Below are 14,413 nucleotides of genomic sequence, written 5' to 3' on the forward strand. Positions count from 1 at the left end.
TCCCTTTACCTTACATCCCTCATTGTTTTCAGCAGATTAATTAGTCAGCTCGCTGGATCATTTATTCTGCAAACACCTATTAAGCACCTACTCTGTGCCAGGCGGTGTGGTAGGTGGTGGCATTACAAGGGTGAACAAAATAGACATGGTCCTTGCCTGTGTGGAGCTTACAGGCTATGGGGTGAGTGCTGTACCATGGCAGCACATAGCAGGGAAACCTGAGCCCTTGTAGGGAGACCAGAAGAGGCTTTTGGAAGGAAGTGACTTTTAAGCTTAAGCTTGATAGATACATAGGGAGTTTACCAAGCAAAGGAGAGGTGGAGGAGAGGTGGAGGTGAGGTGAAGTAGGTGGAAAATATGCCAAGCCTAGGGAGCAGCAATGGAAAGCCCACATGTAAGAAAGTATTGTATGTCTGAGGGAAAAAGCAATCCAGTGAGCCTAGCACTAGTAGCATGATGTGAGGGCGGGTCACAGAGTCTGAGAGAGGTAATGAAGGGTTAGTTAGGTCATGCAGTTCTTGCAGTTCTTGCAGGTCCATATGAAAGCTTATGGAAGCCAAGAATAATTGAAAATCACCGAATCATTTGAAGCTGTGGTGTGATATGATCAGATCTGTCTTATAAATACCACTCTGACAGCAGTGTGGTGACTGGAGGGAGGAGTCTGAAAAGAAAGGAATAGTTGGCTGTTGCAGGAACCCAGGAGGGGATAATGCTGGTCTGAACTGGAGAAGTGGCAGTAGAGGACGAGGAAGTAGAGTTTCAAGAATTCTTTAGGCAGTGGGGTCAGAAGGGCTCAGTGACAGAATGGATGTGGAGGCTGAAGGAAAGGGAGGAAGGAAGAGTAGACATGACAGACACACCTGGTCTGTCAGCCACTCGGAATATTGAGGCCATCCAGTTTGAATTCCTTCGGCTGTTGCAGATCCCACCCCCTTCGGCGTCACTTGACAAAGTACTCTGAGTCTTACCCATATGTCCAGTTTCTCCCTCTGTTACCTATTCCTCCTGTGAGCACGTGAAGAGCCTCCAGGCTCTCCTATCTTCTAGGTTATAATACCTCTCCAGGTATTAACCTTGTAATACCTGACTAGCTAAGACGCTCTCTCACTTTGCCTCACTGCCACATTTTGTGCAAGGGTCTTCCGCACAGAGCTGTTCCCACCTCCTCACTTCCCATTTACTCCTGTCCCATCCAGTGTAACTGCTGTCCCTAAGAGAACATGACCTCTCACCTGCCAAATTTAGGGGCTCTTTTCAAAGGTCCTCAACTGCTTGACCTCTTGGCGGGGTCCAACATTGTTGACTGTTTTTTTCTCTTTGAATCATTCTTACGCCTTTTGAGCCACTATTTTATTCTGTCAGTATTTAATGAGCTCACTGCTAGGTGGTGGGGATACTGTAATAGGAGACACTATTCTATTCCTACCCTTGGCAAGGGAGACAGGCAAATAAACAGATAATACAGTAGGGTGGGATCTGTGCATCTCTCTTTCAGGGCACCTCCTGGCTGTTCCTTCTCAGTCTGTTTTGGGGGCTCCTTTGGGTGGCCCCTAAATGTTACTGTTTATTAGGGTTCTGGCTTGGACCTTCTTATTGTCTCACTGTATACACCCCTCTTGGTCATCTGTCTCATTCATTTCCAGGGCTTTAACTATCATCTGTATAAGCTGATGACTTCCAAATATCTATCTCTTCCAGACCTCTCTTCTGACCCCTAGACCTGCAAGTCTGCTTCCTACCTGACTTTAGAGTCCATAAGCCCCTTAACATGTCCAGACCTGATCTCATCATTCCTTCCTCCCCCAAACCACCATCCCCAGTCAGTTATCAAGCTACAAACCCAGAAATTAACCGTAGCCACTCCCTTCTCCACATGTCCCATAACCCAGAAAGTCATTGGGACCTGTTGGTTCTACTTCCTTTCCAGCTGTCTCTGATATCCCATCCCCTTTTATCCATGGCCTCAGCTACTGCCTTCACCATCTTTTCACATGAATTACTCCAAGAGCCTCCTAACTTGTCTCCCTAGACGTCTACCTTTCCCTCTTCCAATCCAGTCTTCTCATTGCGGCAAGAGGAATCTCTCTAAAGTGCAAATCCAGCCACGGCATACCCTGCTCAGCATTCTTTAGTGTCCTACCACGGTCTTGGGTGAGATCTCTACTTTAAGGAGCCTTAGGAGGTCTGTCATGACCTGACTCCCCCAGCCTCCCCACCCTCTCCCATTTCCATAGCTCCCTCACATGGCAAGTTCCAGCCATACTGAATTCCTTGTAGTTCCCCAAAGACACTGCATTCTTCCATGCTTCTGGCCCTTTGCACATACTGCCTGAAAAGCCTTTTACTCCCTTTGTCTCCTGGCTGACCCCTTCCCATCCTCAGCTCTAGTCTCAAACCCTGTCTCTCCTGACCACCAGGCAAGCTTGGGACCCTCTTGTATCACTGTTGTCATTACCTCTTCCCTTTCTGTCTCTCTGCCTGGGCTGGGATATCCTTAATGACAAGGTTGTATATTATTCACCTTCATGTCCCCGGACCCCTCTACAGACGCTTGGCAATGAACAGATGAATGAATGAATGAGGCACCTCACAGCACCTCCCTCACCCTCATTCACTCTTCAGAAGACTGACCCCTGGTCTCAGCTGCCCACACAGTAGAGATATTTTCACACACGCCCACTTACCCACTAGAGACATTTCCACTCCCCTCCCGCACAAGTTGTCCTTCCTCACCCTACTGTCTCTCCTCTTCTCTCTCTTTCACCTGGACTTCTCTTTTCCTGGATCCTCTTCCTCTCCCCTATTGTACTTTATTTCCCTTTCATTCAGCTAGCGAATATTTAACAAACACCAGAAATTTGCAGATCCAAATCTGCTGGGCCACGTGCCTGTTGGGGTTCTTGGAGGGAGTGGAAGACGAGGAAGCTGTGACATGCCATCAGGCCACAGGACTATAGTGCCTCTCCATCTGCCCTGCTCCACCAGGCCCCCTTCCCTGGAGGTGCCACGGGCTGCTCCTTCCTCTAACACCCACTCACATACACCACTCTGAGCCCTCCTACTCCTGGCACCCCCAGGCCCCTGCTCCTCCCTGTATCAGGTTCCCAGATACTTGTGCCCTCTTCTTCCTCTTCCTTTTGCCTGTCAGTGGTGATAGAAGCAAGACTGAACTCTCTGATGCCCCGGTACCTGCAAGCAAAAGCCCCTCCCATGGGTTCATGGTATTGGATCCCATCTTCTTCCTGGTTTCCTGCTGCCTGCCCCTTCCTTCAGCTCAGGTGTCAGTGTTTCCAGGTAATCCTCTGACTTCCGGGCATTTCAACCTCTGCCACTTAGGAGGGGCTTCTCAGTTCCTGTGTCCCCTAGTGAGAGGGCACCTCCTTCCAGCAGTCCATCTAGAACCCCCAGGCCTGAGTCAGGATGCCCCTCTGTGTTCGCTTAGCACAGTGGAGTGCCCTGTTGTTCATGTTTTTCTGTCTAAGCTGCTCCATGGAAGGAGCTGTTTCCTCTCAGAGCCTAGAACACACTGTCATATGCTTGGTGAGGAAGGAGGAAAGGGAGGAAAGGAAGGGGGCTACACCTCACACCTTCCAGCCTCACTGTTTTTACCACCTGGATGACCTTAGCTTCTCTGAGCTTCCCTTTCCTCAGTTGAATATGGAGGTAACAGTAAGAGAGTTGTTCTGAGGATTGAGAAAGAAAACAACTATTTAAGTGTTCAACTCTTAACTTAGTTCATTTTACTTCCAAGATCTCAGTCCCTCTACTACTCTGTCCTTCTCCTCCACCTCTTGCTTCCCCAGACTCGTTCTTCCCTCTACGTCTCCAGCTTCTCTGCTAGCTCCAGCCTCACTGGCCTCCTCTGCAGCCTGGACTCTACTTGTGGGAGTCAGATCTTAAGACCAGGTCCTTGCTGCTCACCCCACCACTGTAGCTCCCTCACCCTGCCCTGCCCATCCCTGCCCAGGCCTCCCTACCTGTGAACACCATGAAGGCAGGGACGCGATCTGTCCAGGTCACTGCTATGTCTCTAGTGCCTAGTATGGTGTTTGGCACATGGTAGGTCTTCAATAGGTACTTATTGAATAAATCTATTAGTGAATCATTTCACACACATGCCCTGGGCCCACCTCTCCTATTTTTCCCTTTGTCTCCTGGAGACCTCCAAGCATCCTCTGGTCACTTCCCCTCTAACCACCTGACCATGCCCACCTGACCCTCAACCTGGACTCATAACTGCCTCGTCACTGATCACCTCCTACTCCGACCCACCTTGCATATACTGCTGGAGTTACTCTCCTACGCACAGCTCTGCTCAGGCTCCTTCCCTGTTCGGTTGCCTGGCCATTTACATGAACGTTTATCAGGCTGTTCCAAGCCCTCCAGCAGAGAAGCAATATTGTGGAAGAGAAAGCACTAGCTTTGGAGTCCATCAGAGCTATGTTCCAGATGTTTCTCTGCTACCTAGTCTGAGCCTCAGTCTCCTCATCTGTGGAATAACACTTATCCCAGGGTTATTGTGAGTGTCTGGCATGCAATAGCAGCCAACATTTATTGAGCCTTCACTGTGTACCAGCCACTGTGCTAAGTTTTTTGTCATTCTTTCATTTAACTTTCATATCAACCATATAAAGTAGGCACTTTAATCCCCATTTTACAAAAGAAGAAACTTAGGTCTAGAAAGGTTGAAAGGATTTCTCTATAGGTGGCGGAGTCAGAATTTGAACTCGAGTCTGTCAGACAGCAGAGCCCATCTTCTTAACCACTGTAATAATAGTTCATGCTTGTGTACTTATACAAGCATGTTTGTGTTCATGCTTATGTGTGCTGACTGTGTGCAACATGCTATTCTAACTGCATATACACTGTAGTATTATTATTGTCCCTATTTTTTTTATGTGGACCATTTTTTTAAAGTCTTTATTGAATTTGTTACAATACTGCTTCTGTTTTATGTTTCTCTGTTTTTTGGCCATGAGGCGTGTGGGATCCTAGCTCCCTGACCAGGGGTCAAACTCGCCCCCCCTGCATTGGAAGGCGACGTCCTAACCACTGGACCACCAGGGAAGTCCCTGTCCCTATTTTATAAATGAGGAAATGGAAGCACTGAGCATTTCAGTGGCTCACCCAAGATTACACAGCTAGCAAGTGAGAAGCTGGGGAGAAATCCCAGAGTTGGTTTGCCCCCAGAGTCCATGTCTTCAGCACTGTCTGGTCCTACCTCACCATGATACATTGCCTCCATTTTCTAGGAGTGCAGTAAGCATGTGTTGATGAATGAATCTATACTGACATCTGGTCTATGGCTAGTTGTTAGTTGATTCATTCTCTATCAGTTCCCATTGCAGGAGGCTTGCTCCCTTAGGACTCTCCTGAAACGATTCTCCCCAAGGTCACTATGACCTCCTGACTGCTAAGACCAGTGGCCACTTCTCAGTCTTCATCTTTCTTGACCTTTCGGCAGCACTGGACACTATCGATCTCTCCGTCCTTGTTGAAATGCTCCCTCCTTTAACTTCTGAGCTACGGCCTCCTTCTCTTTCTCCTCCAAGAAGAATAGTGCTCTCCTCAGTCTGCCCCTTGAATGTGACTGTCCCCCAGGGCTCTGTCCTAGACTCTCTTTTCACTCTACATGTCCTACCTGATGTATCTCCATACCCATGGCTATGAGTTACTCCTTGATTGGTCCAAATCCATCTCCAACCCAGACCTCTCTCCTAAGCTCCAGACCTGCAAATCCAACTGTGTTTGGGACATCTCCATGGGGAGACCTCAACAGGACCCCCCAAAATGGCTTCTCTTCTGTGGTGTCCTAATGGCACCACATTAGTAATCAGGCCAGAACCCTGGAGTCAGTCTAGAGCCCTTCCATTCCCTCACCCTTCCTGAAGGGTCGGTAGCCAAATCTTGTCAACTTCACCTCCTCACATCTTTCTTCTCTGTGTCCTCTCTGTCCCGCTACTGCTGACCTGCGTTACAAACACCTTGTCCTTGGTGTCCCTCCTCCCAGAGGTTCTCTTCTCCAGGCCTCCATTGTCTTCCTAGGTCTCTCCCCTGAAATTTCTTCCTCTCTTCATCTTTCCCTTCTCCATGAATCTCAAGCAGTATGGAGTGCATCGTCCTGGGATCAAATCAAGGCTGTGTTAACTCAGGACAGTTGTCTCACTCCGAGCCCCAGTTTCCTCGGTGGAAGGTGGGATGCCTCCTTCACGCGGTTGTTACGATGATTAGATAAGGCACCGTCTATAAATTGCCAGCACACTAACAGTTCAGAAAAGAAACCTTCCCTCTGCCTTCTCTGCTCACATCCATCCCCGGCCTCTCCCTGAGGTGCCTAATGGGACCGGTCCTCAGGAGGGACAGAGCCAGGCCGGGGCACTGCCCTGGGCCACCCATCCATGAGGTTGTCCCGGGGACATCCAAGGAAGCCAGCTTGTCAGCCTTCTCCTCCCTCCTCCCGTACTAACGCCTCTTCTCCTCTTTACCCCCTTCCACCCACTCCCCAGCCCTAGCTCCCGCCTTTATTTACCGCCCCCCACCTCTCCAGCCCAGCTGTTCCTGTCTCTGACTTGCCTCCCCTTTCTGTACGAACTCCACTCACTCTTTGCTTTGCCGACACACACTCCCTCTCCCTCAGTCTTGCTCCCCGTCATCCCCCATGAGAAATCTCGCCTCTCTTCCTCTCCCCTTTACGCCTGGCCCTGTATCTCCACCTCCCTTTGCTCACCAGAGCTACCCTCTTCTTCCTCCACTTCTGAGCCGATCTGCCTTTTGCAGCCCCCTCCTCACCCTGTTGTCTTTCTGGTCTCAGCCCCTCCCTGGCTCTGGGACAGGAAGTTGAGGGAGGAGACCTGTGAGGTGCCAGCTCCCCCAGCCGGCTTCCCCTCTGCACCTTGGGCCATTCCTCTGCTTCCTTCTGGAGCACCCTTTCCCTTATGGTCCCCCTACTACTCCCCCACAGCCCACCTCTTTCCTCTCCCATGTTCTCCCTGCTCCCAGGTCCTATAGACGCACAGACTGCTGGTGGGGGGGGGGTGGATTGACATCACATTGCAGGCCCCAATGAACAGTCTCGCCCCTCCCCCTCCTAATGAGAACCAGCTGTGGTTCCAGAGGCCCAGATGTGGGGCTAGAGGGGGAGAGCAGGATGGAGCCAGAGGACAGAGTAACAGGACCGGGACAGGGTGAGGGCATGTAGCAAGGCAGAACTGGGTGGGGGAAGAGATGTGACCAATCTGGGGGGAGAAAGAAGACAAATCTGGGTAGGAGGCAGGACAGATTGGGGAAAGAGACAAGATGGATGGCTGAGGCCAGGTCTGGGGGAAGGGATGGGACAAACCTGGAGAGGGAAAGAGACAGGAACAGAGAGGAGGAGCAAGTCTTGGGGAAGAAGCTGTGAGACACAGTGGACAGATGGGGAGATGGTGCTGAGAAGAGAGTTGGAGAGAGACTGAGACAGTCTCGGGAGAGAGTCTGGAGTTCGAGTTTGGAACTAGAAGCCCTGGAGCAGGAAGTGATGAAGCTTAGTCCAGACAGGCCCCAGGGACCTCGAGGTCACAGCTGCAGCCGCAGAGCTGACCACGAGTGCCCCAACAGCGTGTGTGAGGGCATGCCGGCGTGTGGGTGTGTCTGCAAGTGTGTGCACGGACCTGCCAGCGTGAGTCTGGGCAGGGGTGAAAGTGGTTTGTCTGTGTCTGTGAGAGGGAGGGGGTGTGAGTGAGTGTGGCTGTGTGTATGTGTGCGTGTGTGTGTGCGCACGTGCCTGTCTGAGGCCCACAAGAAAGTGTCTTTCTGTGTGTATGTGTCTGTGTGGGCAAAAGCATGCCTGTGTGTGTTTCCATGTGTGCCTGCATGTGTGTGGGGGGTGGGGGAAGGTTCCAGGTGGATGAACATGCCCATCTGTGTGAGTGATAACATGCTCCTCTGTGAGGTTGGGTGTCTCTGTGTATGTTAGAGTAGCTCCTGTCTATGTGAGTGTGTGTTGAGTGTGCCTGTCTGCATGTGAGTCTGTGCATCTGTGTGCCTGGCTGTGTGTGGGTCTGTGACTTCGTGAGTAGGCACCTTTGTGCATCCACTATGAGGGTGTATGGGGGAGTTTGCATTGAACGGGGACCCAGGAGGGCACCAGGGTCCACACGGGTTGGGAGAAGGGACATCTGCCTGGGCCTGAATCCCTCCTCCTCAAGGCTAATCATTCACCTGAGTTTTATCTCATACCATTCATACATCCTTTCATTCAGAAAATGTATTGATCATGTGCTATGTGCCATGCTCTGTGCTACACACAGAGGTGAATAAGATACAGTCCTGGCCCTCAAACAGCTGACATTCTGGGTTGGGGACAAAGAATCCTAACACAGAATGTAAGAAGTACATTGACCTCACTATCCATTATCCCCACTCTGCTTTCTCTCCACTGACTGATTAAATGAATAGGACCAGTTCCTAACCCTTGACGCCCTAACTCAGTCTCTAGGCCTAGATGCCTGCCCCGGCCACTGCGCCATCTCTCTACACACAGCCTCTCCCCTGTCTGAGTCAGGCCTGTGTTCACTCTGACCTTCTTGTTCTGAATTCCTCTGATCTGTTATTCCATGTGGAAGCTCCACAGACTTCACAGACTTGAGCCTTGGGGAGAGGGGTCTTAGTAAATCCTAGAACTCTGAAGCCAAGGATGGTGTTGGGAACCGAGGAGAGAGCATCTACCAAATGCCCAACTCTGAGCTCCTTGTTTCCATTGCCTGTAATTCTCCTAAAACCCCACAAAGTAGGCATTAACATGGCCATTATATAGATCAGGAAAATAACACTCAGATTGGACTCAAAGCCAGCTCAAACTCCACAGTCCCAGCTCTTTTCATTGCCTCACACAGATGGGAGACATGGAGGTTGGAAGTGTAAGTAGAGGGTCAGAAACTCTCATCCCTTGGGAGGACAGGAAGTCCTAGAGCAGAGCAAATAAGTCTAGAAAGACCAAAGGACACACTTCTGCAGCCATTTCTACGGCCACACTCCTGACCATGGTGCCTCAGGGGCGCAGGCTCACACGTGTTTGTGCGTGTTGTCTGAGTTGGCATGTCCAGGGACGTTTCTCCCTGTGTCAGTAGGTGAGGGTGGTGGTGTGCAGTTATGAGGTTCTGCACATTTGTTCAGCACTGATTGCTTGCTCTCGTGATACCTCTAGGAACTGCTGGAGAACCAGAAACTAACTAAGACCCTCAAGCTGCTGCCCTCAAGGAGCTTTCAGTGCGGTGTAGGGGGAGGGGTGTGATGGGCAGACACATGAACAAATCAGGGCTGCTGTGCAATTTATTGTCAGTGTGCATCAAAAGCAGTGAGAGCCCAGTAGGGGACACCATGGGCACTGCAGGGAGGTCAGAGAGATATCATAGAAGAGTCCACAGAAGACAGGATATTTGAATGGGATCTTGAAGTTTGAGTAGGGGATGGCCAATTGGACAGGACTTTTAAAGGATATCTCAGGACAAGAGCATGGCGCATACAAGGCAAAGAGTTGGGAAGGATCAGGTGATGGGTTTAGTGTTGGAATGCAGGGTGCAGTGGGGGAAGGTGAATGTGGGGCACAGTGGAGAGGTTGGCAGGGCTCAGGTCAGTAAGATATACTAAGGAGGTTGGGCTTTGTCTTGCGAAAAGAAGTTCTCTACCTAGTGTCCATGAACCCGTGAAACTGCAGACACAGTTTGGGTGTATGTGCATCTGCATTTTTTTGTCCGTAATGGGCAGCAGTTTTCTGCCGTCAGTAACGGCAAACCAGTGGAAGCCTTTTGTTGTGACTGGTTTGGTGAGAGTTGTGAGGATAGCTCTGGTCAGGTGGACATGGATCAGAGGGTCCAATCCAGGAGGCATGGGAACCAGTAAAGGGCTGTGGCAGGAATCGAAAAGAGGGATGACAGTGCTTGGACTGGGACAGCAGCAGTGTGAAAACATAGGAAAGGGCAGACTTGAGACATGTCTAGTTGAGATGGTCAGGTTTTGAAGACTAATTGGAAATCAGGACTGAAGAAAAGCAAGGAAAGCAAGGAGAGTTTCTGAGCGGTGGTGCTGTTCACAGGAAAGGGAATGGAGGAAGAAAATCAGGTTGAGGTGAAGGCTGGGAATACATTGTAAGGAAGTCCATTGTATGGATGGACATGTGTCTCCAGTGCTCTCCAGTGCTGGAGATTGCAAAGTCATCAGCAAATAGACGGTACATAAGATGATTGATACATTTGAATTGAAGGCATGGGAGTGGATAAGATCACCCAGGCAGTGTGGTCAGTGGGAAAACATGCGGCCCTGGACTGAGTCCTGAGGAGCACCGGTTTTTAAGGGCAGAGGAAGAACTTGCCCAAGGGACTGAAGAGTGGACATAGAAGTACAATGGAAGCAAGAGGTGGGGGGGTCACCATGGGAGGCCAGGAAGGCTAGGCTTCAAGAAGCCAGTGATCAGTGTTTCAGTGTTCCAGAATGATCCAGCAAGAAGATAAAAAAGTGTCCATTGGATGTAGAGTATAGCGATGATTGGAAGCTTAGTGAAAGCAGCGTCACAGGAGAGGAAGACTCTCTGTGTTGATGGAGGAGGGGGTGAGAGGTGAGGAATTGGAGGAAGTGAACAAACCTTTCAGAGAGGGCAACGTCTCCACGGATTCTGCTCTCACTCAGTCCTCAAAGGCCTTCCTGGGGCTTTAGGCCTCCTCCTTCTTGAACGTCAGCAGCATTTGAAGCCCTGGCTCCCTTAGCCACAGAGGCACCGCCCTTCCCTGGATTTCTTTCTCTGTCTCTCTCTCTGGCCAGTTAAGGCTGCCTTGGTCCAGCTGATGGTTCAGGCCCGAAATCTGCCCATCATCCGTGACTCCTCCCACTCCCTCATCCCCTGCCTCAAGCCATCATCAAGCCCTGCCTGTTCTACCTGCGAAATGTCCCGCAGAGCTATCCGCTTCTCCTCATTTTCATTGCTAACACTCATCCAATTCACCGTCAATTCACCCTCACCTGGACTCTCCCAAGTGTGTTATAAGGGCTGTCCTAAGATAACCTTCCCATCTATGTGATCCTTGTTTACAAAGGGACAGCAATAGAGATCTTCACAAGACGTAAGTCATATTGCAGCACCCACTCTTAAGATGCTTTCATGGCTTCCATTTGTCCTCGGCATAAAGTCAGAATCATCAGCGTGGCCTACGAGCCCCTGTCCCATTTCATACCTTCTGCCCCAGCACTCTACACCTCACACACGCTGTGCTCTACCTGCCCCAACACCCTCAGCGCTTTCTTGACTGCGGACTCTAAGCCTCCCGTTCAGTTCCCTCTTCTGAATGTTCTTCTCTCGTTTCTGTATCCCCCTTCTCCGCCCACCATTGTCTAGCAAACACCTACATTAAGTAGATCCTGACTTGAAGGTGGCTTCCTCAGAGAAGCACTCCCTGACTCCCTGACTGTGGTAAGCCCCTCCTATATCTACGCCTTCACAGCTTCCGGCACTTTTCCCTCAGCCCGTATCACACTTCTAATTACTTGTCCAATTCCTAGACTGTTTCCTTTATTCTCTGTGGTGTCTCCAGTGCCTCCACATAATAGGTGCTCAATCTCTTGTTGAATAGAGAGGGAAGTAGGGCTAAAAGTATATATATATATATATATATATATATATATATATATATATATATATTATAGAGAGAGAGACAGAGAGAGACAGAGAAGAGAGAGAGAGAGACTTCAGCATAGTTAAATGTTGGTAGAAGGCTCTGGCAGAGAGGACATTGTTGAGATTTGGGTGAGGTTGCCAAGCACATGATTATTGAGGTATTAATCCTGGATGAGAAGAAAAATGAGAAAGAATTGGCCACATGTTTAAGTCTACAGATGGAAGGAGGGGAGTCTGAAGGCATTTAGGTCTGAACAATAGGAAAAAACAATCTGCTGGGGGTTGGAGCGGGGACGGGAATCAGAGTGGGATGGGACCTGCCAGGTAAAGACTGTACTGGGTCCTGAGGAGCTTCCTGGGCCCCAGACGGCCCCAGCCTGGACGGTTGATTCCTCCCCCATCATGACCTTTTTGCTTCCGATTTTCTCCCAGGTCAGGAATCGTGAGCTGGAGCCAGGGTCCAAGTTAGATCTGATCCAAAGCCTGAGATCAAGCTGGGCCCAGAGCCTGGCCTGGAGCTGGAGCCCAAGCCACAACTGGATTGCCCCTGCCATGCAGAAGGAGCGGGGCATTGCACCTTCTTGCCCAGGCATGCAGAGCCCCAGGCCCCTACCCCTGCTGTCATTGCTGCTGCTGCTGCTCCTGGGTGCAGGGGTGCCAGGCGCCTGGGGTCAGGCTGGGAGCTTGGACCTGCAGATTGATGAGGAGCAGCCAGCGGGCACACTGATCGGGGACATCAGTGCAGGGCTTCCAGCAGGCACGGCAGCACCTCCCATGTACTTCATCTCCGCCCAGGAGGGCAGCGGTGTGGGCACAGACCTGGCCATTGACGAGCACAGTGGGGTGGTCCGTACAGCCCGAGTCTTGGACCGTGAGCGGCGGGATCGCTACCGCTTCACTGCAGTCACTCCTGATGGCGCCACCGTGGAAGTTACTGTGCGAGTGGCTGACATCAATGACCACGCTCCAGCCTTCCCACAGGCTCGAGCTGTCCTGCAGATACCTGAGCATACAGCTCTTGGCACCCGCTACCCACTGGAGCCTGCTCGTGATGCAGACGCTGGCCGCCTAGGAACCCAGGGCTATGCGCTGTCTGGTGATGGGGCTGGAGAGACCTTCCGGCTGGAGACACGTCCTGGTCCAGATGGGGCCCCTGTGCCTGAGCTGGTAGTTACTGGGGAGCTGGACCGAGAGAACCGCTCACACTACATGCTGCAACTGGAGGCCTACGACGGTGGTTCACCACCCCGGAGGGCCCAGGCCCTACTGGACGTGACATTGCTGGACATCAATGACCATGCCCCAGCTTTCAATCAGAGCCGCTACCACGCTGCGGTGTCCGAGAGCCTGGCCCCCGGCAGTCCTGTTTTGCAGGTGTATGCCTCTGACGCTGATGCCGGTGCCAATGGGGCTGTAACTTATGAGATCAACCGGAGGCAGAGCGAGGGTGACGGACCCTTCTCCATCGACGCACACACGGGGCTGCTGCGGCTGGAGCGGCCACTGGACTTCGAGCAACGGCGGGTCCATGAACTGGTGGTACAGGCACGGGATGGAGGGGCTCACCCTGAGCTGGGCTCGGCCTTTGTGACTGTGCACGTGCGAGATGCCAATGACAATCAGCCCTCTATGACTGTCATCTTCCTGAGTGCGGATGGCTCCCCCCGAGTGTCTGAGGCTGCCCCCCCTGGCCAGCTTGTTGCTCGAATCTCTGTGTCAGACCCAGATGATGGAGACTTTGCCCATGTCAATGTGTCCCTGGAGGGGGGAGAGGGCCACTTTGCGCTCAGCACCCAGGACAGCGTCATCTACCTGGTGTGCGTGGCTCGGCAGCTGGATCGAGAGGAAAGGGATGCCTATAACTTGCGAGTTACTGCCACAGACTCAGGCTCACCCCCCCTGCGAGCTGAGGCTGCCTTTGTGCTGCATGTCACTGATGTCAACGACAACGCCCCTGCCTTTGACCGCCAGCTCTACCGACCCGAGCCCCTGCCTGAGGTTGCGCTGCCTGGCAGCTTCGTGGTGCGAGTGATGGCCCGGGATCCTGACCAGGGCACCAACGGTCAGGTCACCTATAGCCTGGCTCCAGGTGCCCACACCCGCTGGTTCTCCATCGACCCCACTTCAGGCATCATCACCACAGCTGCTTCACTGGACTATGAGTTGGAACCACAGCCACAGCTAATTGTGGTGGCCACAGATGGGGGCTTGCCCCCTCTCACCTCCTCTGCCACAGTGAGTGTGGCCTTGCAGGATGTGAATGATAATGAGCCGCAGTTCCAGAGGACTTTCTACAATGCCTCCTTGCCTGAGGGCACCCAGCCTGGAACCTGCTTCCTGCAGGTGGGTAAGCCCCCGCACACAGCAGGCTGATTCTGTGGGCAGGAGTGGATCAGAGGGTCACAGGGGACCTCAGAGCAGGAACCAAGTCTTGCAGGTGCCATCTGTGGATGGTGACATATGCCAGAGGGTTCGGTTCTACTCGGTGAGCTCCACAGTCTGTGCAGAGGGTGAGGATTAACGAGAAGATGAGAAAGCAGGGTACAAGAGCTGGGCCGGGTAATCTTGGCAGTTGAGAGAATTAAGATTGGATATAGAGAAAATGTGTCTTGTGGTGGCAGGAAATGAGAGAGGACTCTTTAACGTTTCAAAGTTGTTCTGCAGGGCAGAGATGGAGATTCTGCACACCCATGCGGTTCCTGTCCCCAAGGGAGATGCCAGCATTTACAGAGCTCTCCAACCCTAGTCCAGTGCTGAGGTGTCCTG

The 14,413-nt window shown here is 51.7% G+C and overlaps 1 protein-coding gene across 3 annotated transcripts in view; it reads left to right on the plus strand.

Moving 5' to 3' along the window:
* Positions 1–14,413, plus strand: part of DCHS1 (dachsous cadherin-related 1) — a 34,765-nt gene that overhangs the window by 2,121 nt on the left and 18,231 nt on the right. Inside the window, exons 1-2 of one of the 3 annotated variants that reach the window (XM_081240274.1) lie at positions 7,118–7,187; positions 12,080–13,990. In XM_081240274.1, coding sequence (XP_081096400.1) covers positions 12,200–13,990 — 1,791 coding nt within the window. In that variant the 5' untranslated portion in view covers positions 7,118–7,187; positions 12,080–12,199. Of the gene's footprint in view, positions 1–7,117; positions 7,188–10,578; positions 10,595–12,079; positions 13,991–14,413 lie in introns of those variants that run through there. The other 2 variants (XM_081240275.1, XM_081240276.1) reach the window with 2 other exon arrangements.

The sequence above is a fragment of the Mesoplodon bidens genome, assembly GCF_964165515.1.
Source record: "Mesoplodon bidens genome assembly, chromosome: 7".
Lineage (NCBI taxonomy): Eukaryota > Metazoa > Chordata > Mammalia > Artiodactyla > Ziphiidae > Mesoplodon > Mesoplodon bidens.